Below are 15570 nucleotides of genomic sequence, written 5' to 3'. Positions count from 1 at the left end.
ATTTTTTTTTTATTTAAATCTAAATTATTATTCATGACTTAATTTTTCTGATGAGTAATATGTTCTTAATTTGGATACATGGACAATATCAGTAGCTTTGTTTGTTAATGCATTTGGTTTCGGTATTTCATAATTTACATCTGAAATTTTAGTTACTATTTCATATGGATCTGAAAATACTGGATATAATTTTCTACGATTTGGATAATTAAATTCCTCATACATTACATTGTCACCAGGTTTGAATGGAGAATCTATAAATCTAGCATCATATCTTATTTTATTTTTATCATGATATTTTATTGTATTATCTTTAGCTAATTTTCTGGCTTCTTCTGGAGAATAGAATTTATTTTGAGTTAAGGGAGGAGGATAATGTAAAGTGCCAAATAACAAATATGCAGGAGGAAATTTTGTAACTCAATGGGGTGTTAAATTATATTAATTGATTACTTTTTCTAAAAGTGTAGTCCAAGGAATTTTAGTAGAAGAATTGAACTTACAATTTAATTTAGTTATTATTTACTGGTTAACTCTTTCACATTTCCTATTAGTTTGTGGATGATGTGAAGATGTTAACAGATGCTTGACACTGTAATTTCTGAGGAAATATTTGAATTTAGATGAGGTAAAAACACCGTTTCTATCAGTTAATAATTTGGAAGGGACTTGAATTTGAAAAACTTGTTTTAATATATTAATATAAGTTTCAGAATTTTCATTTTTGGAAGGAAAAGCCCAAATATATCTAGTTGCATGATCAATTACTATATGAAGAAATTTTTTAGTTGAATTGTAATAATTAAATCCACTAACAGAAAGATATTGAAAATTACGATCTGCGGGGGACACAGCCTGTAAAAGGCCAAACCTTTTTTGCTTTTTCTTTTTATTTAATTGACAAACATCGCAATGTTTAACAAAAAGTGCAATATCTTGAGTAATATGGAGCCAATAATACTGAGGAGTAATTAAATTTATTATTTTTTGAGTGCCTGGATGCCTGAATTGTTCATGAGCATTTTGCAAAACTTTTCTCCTAAGAGAAAATGGCACAACTATTTTAAACAAATTTTTCTTTTTAACTACAAGTACATCATTAATACTTTTATATTTAGTATAATCTAAATTGTCTAAATTTTGATAGTGTTTTATCTCATCTAATTCTAATAAATGCACAGAATGTTGAAGATATTCAGCAGCAAGATATCTTGATAACATATCAGCTTCAACATTATTTGTTCCCTTTAAATATTTAACTTCATAATCAAACATGTTTAATTTTAAAGACCAACAAAATAATCTTCCCCTTAAATTCTTAACATTTTTAAAGCCAAACAATAACTGCATGATCAGTATGAATTATGAATTTTTTTCCCATGTAAAAAGAAATAAAATTAACCAAGTGCATCTACTATTGCTAAACATTCCAACTCAGTTATACAATAATTTTTTTCATAAGGGCTTAAAGTTTTTGAATGATAAGATACAGGATGTTATTTACCAGAACAGTCGGGCTGTTTTAGGACAGCTCCAATGGCTACCTGAGATGCATCACAAAAAACATGAAGAGGTAAATTAGGGTTATATAGTTGTAACACTGGTTTAGTTATCAATTTATTTTTTAATATTTCAAAAGCTTTTTGACAGTCTTCTGTCCATAAAATATACACCATTGCCATGGTGTATATTTTTTTAAGAAGATTATTTAAGAGTTCTCTAATTTTAGCATACGAATCAATAAACTTACTATAAACATTTACAGAGCCAAGAAAACCTTAAAGTTGTTTAACATTTCTTGCAGGTTGTAATTTTTTAATACTTTCAATATTATGATTATCAGGAGAAATAGACCCTTCTTTGACTTCATACCCCAAGAAATTAATTTTATCTTGAGCAAATACATATTTAGAAAATTTTAATCTAATGTTTCTTTTTTTACACATTTGATAAATCTGTTTTAAATGATCATAGTGTTCCTCTAATGAGTTAGAGAAAACTACTATGTCATCAAAATAGTGAGATGCAAAATTTGAAAACTTATGCTTATTTAAAATTCTACGAATAATTAATTCTATAAAATATTGCAGGTGCATTTTTAAGGCCAAAAGGTAGTACTTGAAATTCGTATAAACCTTCAGTTGTTACAAATGCAAATTTATGCTTATCTTGTTCATGCAAGGGTATGTGCCAATATCCAGATGCAAGATCCAAATTTGAAAAAACTTTAGCAGTGCTTAATTTATCTAATAAGGTATCTATTCTATGATGAGGCTGTGCCTCAGATTTGCAAAGGGAATTAATTTTACGATAATCAATACAGTGTCAACTTTTTATATTTTCATCTCTTTTATATGCTAATGTTACAGGGGAGAAATAATTACTAGTAGATTCTTTTATTAAACCTGCATCTAACAAATTTTTAATTTGCTTATTTATTTCCATTTCATGAGTAGCAGAGGTTCTATAAGCCTTTTGTGAAAATGGTAAATCAGATGTTAAATTTATTCTAGGGGTTCTATTCTTATTCTACAAAAATCATATTTTTTTTTTTTTTTTTTTTTTTTTTTTTTTTGCCAACACATGAGAATATTCTGAACCAGAGTTAACACAGGTTCTGATAGTTTGTTTATAGTCAGAGGTAGAAACATTTCCTCTCGGTTTATTCACTATCTTGACCTTATTATCACCAGTGTTATTATTTTCAACAATATGTAAAGACATATAATTATTATTGGTAAGCAAGTTGGTAATCGTCTTCCCATTTTTAAATATTTTATTTTTATTACAATTCATAATTAATTTATATAAACTACAATCTGGAAGTCCTAAGATGACATATAGTAAGGGAATGTCCATAATATGTAATTTGATTTTCTTATTTATTTGGCCAATTTTTAAATATATGTCATAAATTTGTGTTAATTCGAATATTCCATGAGCTTGTTTGACTCCAATAGGGTTTACATTATTTCTTGTCAAGTTAAGTTTTTTCACAATATCTGCAGACATAATTGAAAGAGTGGATCAATAAAAATATTTACATTGGTCTGAGGGTTATAAACATTGTCCAAGTTATCTAGACTTGGTAAAGTTGAGACGTGTTTGGACACTAATAATTGTCACTGTGTTGTTCTAACGAAAGAGAGAGAGAGAAAGAAATTAAAAGAAAAGAAAACACACAATATAAATCTTGATTTTCACCCGTTGAGCCAGGAAATACTAATCACTTTTTAAGAAATCACAAAAGGAAATTTTGAGCACTGAACTGGCACTGTAGACGACCACTGGCGAGTAAAGCAGGCGATTATTATACTGTGAAGATAATATAACACACAAGTGATCTGGGTGATTCAATTTGGCATAGATGAGCTAGAACTTCTTTATGATGACAAGGAGCACAAACACAAGTGTATTGAGCAGCAGAGCAGGAGTTTCGGATGAGGTCACAGGTCACGGGAGGCACAGAGTTGGGCATAACAACGGAGTCGGAAGAATTTCAGCGTCGTGGAACGGTGTAAAGCGGCGAAGGAGCTGTAGCGTCATTCATTTTCATTGCCTCTACCGCGGATTTAATTTTAATCATTTGTACAATTTTGCACAGATAAATCCTGTCGCTTCATTAAATATAAGCATATAATTTTTTAATCAGAATGCAGTTTCGAAGACTGTGAAGAGACTTTCGATTTTTTGACGTCGTTTTATTTCATCCCGGAGAGACACGCATTAGGTACAAGCAGAAGCGACGAGCATACACACAACACAAAACGACACAGAGCGAAAAGAAAAAAAAAGCTGATGAACATTTTATCCCTGGTCTTATATAACATGAGATTTCTGACGCGTGTCGATTCTGATAGGAATTTCTCACACGTGTCGACCTTGACAAGGGAAACAGAGGGGATCCTTTAGAAGAATCTGTTTACATCAGCGATTCTCAATCCCTTCACTCGGCACGTGGGAACTGCTGACGCAATCATTTTTACAAAACTTCAGTTGAATTAATTAAAAAGAAAAAGTGGAATGGGATCAGGAAATAAGAGAATATTTTAAAATGGCTTTGACATGGGCTGAATTAGGCTAAAAAAATTAGGAAATTAATTCAGATTAAATTAAATTTTAAAATATCATTACATATATAAGATACTTTAATATCTAATTTAATCCATATTAATTTCCTAAATTTATGTTTAATTCGACCCATGTTGGGGTCATTCTAAAATTCTAAAGTGTTCTCTTGTTTTCTGATCCCATTCCATTCTTGAAGCTTTGTAAAAATGATGCGCCATGAGTATCCAATCGACACGTGGCCAGAAATTCCATGTTATATAAGACTAGTGATCATTTGTTCCGTTCCTTCCTTACTTCTGCTTTTACTCCGCGCTGTTGTGGACGTGTTCTGTCTGCGCCTGCTTGTAAATAAATTGCTTTCCTGTGATGGATTAAAATGAATTTAAAAATGTGAGATGTCTCATCTGTGTCTTCGAACCTGACTTCCACTTTAAGAATTATATGCTTACATATTATTTAGTCGACAGGATAGTTTCCTGTAAAAAATTTTCAATTCGATGTTGCATTGCGCCTCCGCAACTTGCCGTACTCCAAAGATTTTTCCATGCCGCCTGCTTTACTCACCAGTGGTCTGCAGTGCCTCTTCAGTGCTCAAAATTTCCTTTTGTGATTTCTTAAAAAAGTTTAGTGTTTCCTGACTCAAACGGGTGAAAATCAAGATGTATATTCTGTACTTTTGATTTTATTTTGAATTGCATTTTTCCATTACAATATAATTGCAAATAATCTTTTTATATTATTATTTAAAATATTATGTTTAAATTTAAAATATTTTGATGGTTTTATATTTTTTCCTATTATTTAAAATTTATTCATAATATTATAATTTGTTGAATTTGGAATTTGTATACATGCTATTAAAATAAAGAAAGGTGATTTCCCCAAAGAAATTAAATTTATCTTTATATAAAAGAAAAAAATAAATAAATAAAAGTTATGACACATTACATCAGAGAAATTTAGTAAATACTTCACAGGAAAATTTGCTACACCTCTGATTGTAATGAAACTATACTCTGATATTTATTGTGTCAGAATTGCTTTTTGTTTTAATATGCATACAGACCTTGTGAACGAAAAAAGTAACATATCAAGATTCTTATATACTTATTAATTAATGGCACATGATAATTAGACTAATGTAGTAAATACCTCAAGGGAAATTTTTACACCTCTAACAGTTATTAAGCTACCTTCTATTATCACTGTGTCCAAATACCTGTTTTTTACAAAATACAAAAGTTTTTTTCCCTTTCAATTACCAAATATTTTTTATATATTTTATTTACCAAACACTTAATCATGTGAGTATTTTGAGTCTTCTGTTTGTTACATTCATTTACGAGTGTTTTGTTTGAAATACATGAATCTTACATTTATTTACATTTCCAAAAGTTTTTATATGAAACCATTCAATTTTACAAGTATTATTTTCCTAACCAAGTTCTTAATTAGATAATTTTGAATCTTATATTTATGGTTTCAATTCCAAGTGTTTAATATGAAATATTTCAATTCTGCAAGTAGTATTTTCATATCCAAGTTTTTTACCTGAAGTTTTGAATCTTGTGTTTTTATTTACAGCTAAACATACTTTATATGAAATCATAATTATAATCATGTTTCATTTGGGTGAAATCATAATATTGATATTATATTTAATAACCTAATACTTTATTTCTAATTTAATTATTTTGTTGAGTCAGACTTCTTAGAATTTAAGAATAATATAGGCAAATATACCATAGACTGTTTTCATTAAATTAAGTTGATCAAATTTAGTTTTTACAGAAAAATGGTCAAAATAACTTGTTGCAATATACTGTTTCATTTATTAATATTTTATTATTACTGTTGATTATTAAGGTTTTCATATACTATTTTCACAAATATTTTTATGCTTCTAATATAAAATGATGAATGGGATTTCTATATTAATGTTTGTATAATGTGAAGGTAAAGGAAAACTGAGGTGTCACTTTTAATATACTTTTAAGTTTAACCTCTTACTTTCACACCACTGTAAGGTATGGTTGTGTGTCAAAGGGCCTCGACGCACTTCCACGTCTTGCGGTGGGGGGGGGATTGTAATGATATTTTAATATCTAATTTAATCCAAATTAATTTCATAATTTTTTTGTCTAATTTGGCCCATGTTGGAGTCATTCGAAAGTGTTCTCTTGTTATCTGAACCCCATTCCACTGTTGTAGCTTTGTAAAAATGATGCGCCATCTGTTCCGCGTGGCGAGTGAAAGTGATCCCTCCGTTGACCTTGTCCAAGGTCAACACTAGTATTCAATTGACTCGTGGCCGGAAATCCCATGTTATATAAGACTAGTGATCATTTGTTCCGTTCCTTACTTCTGCTTTTGCTCCGCGCTGTTGTGGACGTGTTCTGTCCGTGCCTGCTTGTAAATAAATTGCTTTCCCAGGATAGATAAAATGAATTTAAAAATGTAAAATTAAAATGTCTCATCTATGTCTTCGAACCTGACTTCCACTTTAAGAATTATATGCAGCCTTAGCGCTCTCGAAATGCAATTGTATCTTTTTTAGTTTGATTCAAAAATAATTTTTAATTTTTTTAGTTTGTTTTCTGAAATAGATTTTAATTTTAATTGAAATTTCATAATGCGTATATTTTTGATTGTATATGTTTATATATATATATATGTGTGTGTGTGTGTGTAAAGTAAACATAATTTTTTTTAACAGAGGAAAAAGGCCGAAGAGAGAGATTACACTTTTGGGTTTTAAAATTTCGCTTTTATGTCATCCCGATAGACATAATTTATGTAACAGAACGACGACGGTCTAGCGTCCGTTCAACATCGATACAAGAGCAGACGAGTGTAAAATGGAGAAAATATTTTTTCCAGTATTTATATACTGTGATGTTCTGATAGGGATTCCTTTATTCGTGTCGATTTAGTTAAGGGAATTATAGGAACCTTTTAAAAAAATTTGTTTATGTTGGCAATTTTTTATTCCTTCACTTGGAGCGTTTGAACCGCTGAACTTAAGCATTTTTACAAAGCTTCTGTTGAATTAATCAATTAGAAAAAGTGTAATGGGATCAGGAAATAAGAGAATATTTTAGAATGAATTTAATATGGGCTAAATTAAGATAAAACTTTGGTAATTAATTAGGGTTAAATTAAAATTTCATAACATATATATATATATATATATATATATCGATATATATATATATATATATATATATATCGATTAGTTCTTTAGTTTTGGTTTTATCGCAATTTATAAATGGAAATACGAAACGCGTGCTTCAGACATATTTTATTATATTATTTCCGAAAAGGCAAGAACATATCGCAAGCACACAAGAAGTTATGTGTCGTATATCGGAATGAAGGCTTGAAAGAAATGCAGTGGCAAAATTGGTTTGCCATATTTCGTTCTGGTGATTTTTCATTGAAAAATTCTCAATGTTTCGGCGGTCTCTCTGTATAATATATATATATATATATATATATATATATATATATATATATATAGATTGATAGATGTAAAATTAATGAATTTGATTCATTTTAATAATCGAAACAGATTAATTAATCTAATAGTAAAATAAAATAGTAAAACATTTATAAACATTTTTATTATTATTAAAAGTTGTTAACTGTTCTGAATATAGTTAAAAGCTAAAATTCGAAATGAAACTTCAAAACATAATGATCCTGTCAAAATGTACCTGTATGTATGTTTGTTTGCATGTATCTTTGAAACTTACATGATAAATAAGTTACAGAACTGCGAAAGTTAAAAGATATATTTTATAGATATTTATGTTTTTAATAGCACTATAATTGCCTGGAAAGCGATTCATCTTTGGTCAGTTAGAAATCGAATATTTATAAATATATTAAATTATTACAACAAATTCTGATTCTTAAAAATAATTCCTTGGAAATATCTTTAACGTGGACTTATATATAAGATTTTTTATTGGATGTTGCCAGTGAACTTGTTGTTTACAGAAGAGTTATAATTGACAATGAAGGAACTTCACACGGTATTTTGCGTGATGTATATTTGTATTGAACATATTTTTAATCAGTTTCTTAAAGAACTTTTTGAAACATTTTTAGAATTGTCAAAAGATAACAATTAGACATCTTGATATATCCGTTTATTAAATGCTTTTTTTAAAGAAAAATTTCTACTTTATTTCTAATAAAAACGTGAATAATGTTAAACTTTCCGACAAAAGATTTTTTTTAGTTTTAAATTTTTGATAACATCGATTTACAAGTATCGCCAGAGACCTACCTTCTTAAACTAAAACCCAAGGCAAATGCTAAGGCACTACTCCCTCCTCATACTCTTCCTTCCTCGTTAAAAAATTTTATGTCGAAAGAGGAACGAGTAGAATTTAAAATTTATTTAAACATATTATTTTATCTTTATAAAAATTCATTAATACGTACGTTATTAAAAAAAATTATTTTTAACAGTAAGTAGAAAAAAAAAAGATTTAAATCTATGTAAGCATTTTTAATTATATATTTTATGTGTAATGACCGACAAGTCAAAATGTACATTTTTTTTTCAGAGAATCTCACTAGGACATAACGCTCTAGAGTGAACCGGCAACTTCATTCTACTTCTGACTAAATAATTGGAATTCATATTCGTCTGATATTTGTCTAAGGTATGAAAATTATTAGAATTTCTAAACTAAAGATAAGTATTAGAATTTCGCATTTAAGCTTTCTTTTTAGCAGTTTAAGGAATAAATATATCAAGCATCTCCTATCCAAGTATCGCAAAAGTCCATTATAACTTTTTGAAATGATTTTGATGTTTTTTTAAAAACATTCTTATGCTATATTATTATTATGCCTTTTAGAAAAGAAAAAAAAAACCCATCAATTTTTAATGTCTATTATGCAGTCTTTCGTTTTATTTATTTTAATAGGATAATTAATTGATAATTAATTAATCATTAATTAATAGGACAGTTAATTTGACTAGGATAACCTTTTCCTACAACTTTTGAGTCACAATTTCAGCAAAGAAAATATAATTAAAAAATTCCGAATTTTTTTTTCATTATTTTAGAAAAATAATTTTTCAGAAATCGATTCCGCGGTCATTGAAAATATTAAAAAAAAATTGGCAAGACGCTAATTAAAGTATTTATTTTTATGCCGAATAATAAAAAAACTAACTTTTTTTATAAAAAAAATCCAAAAATACTACTTTGAAATTCATTGGAAACTTGAGTTCAATTCAGAATTGTGTTTTTTAAAAATATGGTTAAATATTTATGGTTAAAGTCTTTGCTTCTTTGTTTTTATGAATCGTTAGAAAAATACACATATACTTCGGTAATTATGATCTTCAGAGCATTTTTCTTTTTTCTGTTCAAAGATGTATAGACTATAGGTTTATGTATAGACTAAAACGGTATGGAATTTATGTCGTCAATCATTCTCGTCTTCCAATATGATTCCTTAGTTTTTTTTTTTTGGTTCAAATAACGTTTGATCGAATTCAAAACGCTGATTTAGGGCGAATTTTTTAAAAATATTTCTTCTGCACTGATTTCTAAATAGTTTTCAAGAAAAGATAAGTATTCTCAAAACCTTTTAGTTATTCAGCGTCTAAAAGGTAAGTGAGATTTTTAAAATGTATATCTACCACAGAAGATTGGCCTTTCAGATCAGTGTGTGATTTGCCAATTTGGGTAGATATTCATACATTAAACATATCAGGAAAATGATTTAAGAATAATTATTCCAACTGGTAATGAAATCAGATGTAGAAATTAGTGACTTCTTTTTCTCCTTCAGCATGTAAGTGCTTTATTCATATTTTGGTTGGGGAAATATTAAAGGTACTCAATAATTTAATACCCTATTTACGTTAAAGAAATAAGGAGCTATTTATGAAATGTTCTGCTGCTCATATCTATTCATAAGCATGAAGTGAATAGTTTTTTTCTCAACGTATCACATTTGATTCTGTTGCAAATACCGTACTCTATGCATTATTTTATTGATAATTCTGTGCTATTTCATTTGGATATCTTTAATTTAATGGTGATAGTCTTTCATGCAGTCTTTCGCTATGATAGTTTTGGTTAAAGCAAAATAATATAATGATATAACGAAATTAATGGTGATAATTTTTCGTTAAAATGAAACGTTGATATAACTGAACTCTCTGATGATAATTTGAAATTATTTAACAGGTAAACGTCAAAAATATTAAGAACTGCTTAATTGATTGACTAATAATTTAACAATAATAATTGTCAAAGTAGTAAACATTTGTCTCCAAGATAGAAGAATCTAATGATGTAAAAGCATGTCTAAAAAGTGTTATGGAAAAAAAAATCATTTCTTTTTTTTTTCCATGCCTTTTTTTCCATGCCTTTTTTTTTCCTTCCCTTTCCATGGACCATGAAAAAAAGGCAAAAGAAGTGATTAGAATGAATTTATTACCAAAAAAAAAAGAAAGAAAAGAAAAAAGGGACAAACGTGATTACTTTTCGGCATATTCGTGCTGAAGATTCAAGCATTTGTTATATTGGTGGATTACATTTCCCATTACTTTTTCGATTAATGTCCCATTCCTTTTTCGATCCACCCATGCTCCATGTGAGAAAAGCCTTAGCGTTTGTCTGAAGCTTCTCAATAGTCAAAAAACTTTGATTTCCTTACCAATTCTTCATTACAAGGAAGTGATGAAAATCTAAGCTACTTTCTCAAAGGAAGATAATGAGGGCACAAGTCGGTTGCAAAGGAATATCTGCTTCTAGGATTTGATCGAGTGATTCGAGAAAAAAACAAAACAAGGGCTCTTAGAATTTTAGGAAAAAAGCTGAGAGATCTATCTGCATGCTAAATTTTTGACTTCGGGCGTTTGAATACCCCTAGATACCCCTGCTCCATACACTTTTCTCAAAAGAAAACTCAGAGAATATCCAGATTAATGAAAAGTTTGAAAGAAATAGACATATTTCACATCACCGGCGGCAATGTTCTATGATGAGAGGATCGGAAACTTGAACCACCAAAGCGATAAATGTCTGTATTTTCAAAATTTATAAGGCCAAAATATCAAAAAGTAACTATAATTGTATATAACTTTTGATAATGCATTTTATTCTTTATTATTTTCTTTTTAAATGGAAATCAGAACTTAAAAAAAAATTATGCATTTAAAACAGCAGGTTGATGCAGGTTGATTAATTTGAAGATTTAGTCCCCGAATTTATTTGGTTTCTTTTCTAACTACACTGTAATATGCTGTTTCTGGAAGTTTGAGAATTTAACTATCATTATAGACGCAATCACTTTTCATTGCTTTTTCTTAATCACGTGCATATTTTAAATTGATTGTGATTTGACCTGATTTGCTTGGGAAATGTTAATATACCTAATATTACTATTATAGTAGTTATTGTTTCACTCATGACTGAAAACTGGTAGCTCAGATGTGAGACGTTGTTTGCTAACTATTATGTGCATGGGCGTCTTTAACATTTCACATTCATAGTTTTCAACTTTCTATCTCGAGTGACTTTTCACCTGTACTTCAGCTACGTTATACTTATAGATCAAAATTAAATTGTTAAAACTAATATAAAAAATTTATTTTAGCAAAAAAAATGTATCAATGTTTTTTTAATTATAAAATGACCAGTTTATCAAAGTAATAAAAAATAAAATTTTAATTGGAATAATTATCATGCTATATAAATATTAGATTGGAAGAGGCTTATCAAGTTAATGTATCGCATTAGAAAATCTTAATTGTAATCTGTTGAGTCGTGTGTTCAAGAATGCTGAATTTTCTTTTCTCCTTTGTCCTGAAATTCTAATTATTTAGAGCTACAACAACAAACAAACATGAAAAACTTCGATTACAAGTATAGCTTGATATAGAAATCTCTTTATATATTTTATGAATACAATTTGAAATAATTGTGTTTTTGATTAATATATTAATAATATCAAAAATAATATTAAACAGTTGCTGATATAATTTTTTATAATATTCTTTTAAAGATATATTTTTATTGCTCCTGTGAGTAAAACAAAAATGGCTGCAGACAGAATGTCACATTTACACATCGGTTTTATTAAAATCTCCAATTCTCTTAATAATATCTTTTTTTGCTTTGATTCAGATGTTTTTTGGTAACTTTAAGATCGTAAATGCTGTATGTATTGCTTTCAAAATTCCTTATGCTAGTAATATGTTGAAATAATATATCGGATTTTGGATGTGGTAAAATTTTACTGTCCTAAAAAAATATTTGGAATTAATTCTTTATTTTTAGAAATTATTTTTTGGCAATTATTATGAGATAATTTTATGAATTCTGCAAGTTGAAATGATTATAACATGGATCAGAAGAATAAAATCATTTATATTTTCGACTTTAAATTGAAAAAAACGAGGTAAAATATGTAAATGTCGAAAAATGCGTATAAAGTAATAGATATTTAAATTTTAATCATTGTGCTTTATTAAATTTTTACTTTTCGTTAAATCCATCCATTTATTCATATAAAGTGCCTGAATTATTTTTAAAAAAATCCTTCTACAATCGGGTAGTAGAGATATTTTTATTGTACTAATTTGATTTTTTTTTTATTTCAGATGCTGGGATTCGAAGCAAGTAAGTTGTATTTATATATTTAATTTAAATTTTTTTATGCATACATAAATTTTTAATTTATAAAATGATACATTTCTAGATTTGCTTAATGCAATGGTCTTACATTTAAAAAAAATTAAAATGAAATATATGTTATTGAAATATAAATATATAAAATATAAGTATGAAAAATTGAAATAACTTTTTATTCAAGCTACAGTAATATTTTAAGAATTTACATATGCATATTGTTCAGAAAGAATACCTACCCTTCAATTGAATTGCCATAAATTCCATATCCAAACCCTGCAATTCTGTTAATTTGTAGCATGAGTATCTCCCTCCGAATCCAGGGCCGATGATATTTTATCTGTTAGACCGATTACTCCTAATAGAACCCGCTTCTAAATACTCCCACATCAGAATACATTCTACTCTCTGCTTAATTCTGTGGAAGAATTAGAATAGATCAGGTAAGAAACATGGTACGTAACCTAGAAGAAAAGCGCTCACAGTTTGAAGAACCATATTTTTGCTTCTTCTTAGCTCAAAATTCTTAGAATCTTTTTTGGGGTAATGTAAAGAAAGAATGGCCCATTTATTTGGCGCTACCTCTAAGATTTATAAGCGCGCCAGTTGTGGTATCGGAGTTCAGCAGAGAGCACGTCGGCCCATGCTCAGTCGGGGCCGCAGCGATGAAAATAATCCTAAATATGAAATTATTTTATTGCTTTCTTGGAGGCCCCGGCTCAGAACGTGTTTAGTTTTGATTGGCGTAAATGGGAGTGAACGTTATTTCAAATCCTATGATTGTTGCACTTAATTCTTTCACTGAGTTGACAGTACTGGATAGCATTTTTTCAGGTGACTTTCTTGTACTTTATTATATACTAGCCGCCTTTGGCGACCAGCCGGTTGGTCAATCTTAATGTTCGTTAAAATTTCAATAATTAAATATTTTATGCAATTTCTACTTTAATAGCTTCTTCATCAAAATATTTTAAAACTTCAAATTTTGATAGTCATATAATTCACTCATAATATTATAAATTATAATATTATATATTCATTCACAACGTAATATGTATCTCTCTAATTTTCTGTTAGCTCCCGTAGAATTTATGCTTTAAATTAAAGTGGAAAGGATTAATCTGCAATTAATATAATAATATTTTATCTGAAACAAAGAATTTTTTTATAATATGATTACTGAAAACAGAGTCATTGAGTGTTTAAACTTTATGGGCAGTTAAGAATATCTTTCTTAATTTATATAATATCTCAAGAATTTGTGAACAAAATTTTCTCAGATTTATCATGAGCAGATAGATTAATTAACAATGTTTAGTTTTAAATGCATCAAACAGTAAGAAAATAAACAGAATCGTTTAAAATAATCGGTCGAAAACGGGTTAAAAAAAACTTCTTAAAAAGTGATGTACTTAAAACTATAAGCATATACTAAAAATATATAACTAACATAAATACAATTTAATTACAAAAGCATACAACTAACCTAAAAATAATTTAAATCAAGTCCGCATCCGTTGAAAATATTTGCCAACAATCAAAACACAATGCGCATGCGTGAATTTTCAACGCCTGTTATGGTAACGCAAATGCGTGAATTTTTCTACGCCAGTTAGGGTAACGCAATGCAGATTAGAAATTTTTAATTTCCTTTATTCTGTTTTATTTTTATTCAAAAGTACTTTAGAATGAATCTGAAAGATCGATTAATTAACAATGTTTAATTTTAAAATGCATCAAACATTAAGAAAATAAACAGAATCGTTTGAAATAATCGGCCGAAAAATCTTACGCCTAGTCTCATTAGTGTGGGGGAAAAAAACTGAAGCCCTACTCATTTGGCGGTGGGAAAAATGAAAAGATTTTTTGGCGGGAAAGTTAGTTTTTAATTAATAATTAAAATTCTAATTAAAAATTCAAAAAAAGGGATCCCAGGTGCACATTCCCGACCTCCAAGGTATATATGTACCAAATTTGGTAGCTGTAGGTCCAACGGTCTGTCCTGTAGAGCGCCAACATACACACACACACACACATTGAGCTTTATATAAGTACTAGCCGCCTTTGGTGACCAGCCGGTTCGCCAATCTTAATGTTCGTTAAAATTTTAATAATTAAATATTTTATGCAATTCCTACTTTAATAGCTTCTTCATCAAAATATTTTAAAACTTCAAATTTTGATACTCATATAATTTACTCCTAATATTATAAAGGCCTTCAGTCATAACGTAATATGTATCTCTCTAATTTTCTGTTAGCTCCCGTAGAATTTATGCTTTAAATTAAAGTGGAAAGGATTAATCTGCAATTAATATAATAATATTTTTTACTGAAACAAAGCATTTTTTTTTAAATATGATTACTGAAAACAATCACCGAGTGTTTAAACTTTATGGGCACTAAAGAATATCTTTCTTAATTTATGTAATATTTCAAGAATTTGTCAACAAAATTATCTCGGACTCATCATGACCAGATCGATTAATTAACAATGTTTAGTTTTAAATGCATCAAACACTAAGAAAATGAAACGAATCGTTTAAAGTAATCGGTCGAAAACAGGTTAAAAAAAACTACTTAAAAAACGATGTACTTAAAATTAACTATAAGCATATACAAAAAATATATATAACTAACATAAATACAATTTAATTACAAAAGCATGCACCTAACCTAAAAATAATTTAAATCAAGTTCGCAATCAGTCACAACAATTAGAACACAATGCGCATGCGTGAATTTTCGACGCCAGTTACCGTTACCAGCAAATACATGATTTTTTCTACGCCAGTTGGGGTAGCGCTATGCGGATTAGAAATTTTTAGTTC

The 15570-nt window shown here is 28.5% G+C and overlaps 1 protein-coding gene across 1 annotated transcript in view; it reads left to right on the top strand.

The window, feature by feature from the left end:
- Positions 1-15570, top strand: part of LOC129975007 (histone-lysine N-methyltransferase NSD3-like) — a 194969-nt gene that overhangs the window by 106626 nt on the left and 72773 nt on the right. Inside the window, exons 6-7 of the mRNA XM_056087862.1 lie at positions 8649-8747; positions 12713-12731. Coding sequence (XP_055943837.1) covers positions 12713-12731 — 19 coding nt within the window. The 5' untranslated portion in view covers positions 8649-8747. The remainder of the gene's footprint in view (positions 1-8648; positions 8748-12712; positions 12732-15570) is intronic.

The sequence above is a fragment of the Argiope bruennichi genome, chromosome 1, assembly GCF_947563725.1.
Source record: "Argiope bruennichi chromosome 1, qqArgBrue1.1, whole genome shotgun sequence".
Classification (NCBI taxonomy): Eukaryota; Metazoa; Arthropoda; class Arachnida; order Araneae; family Araneidae; genus Argiope; species Argiope bruennichi.
This window is presented reverse-complemented; position numbering and strand designations above follow the sequence as displayed.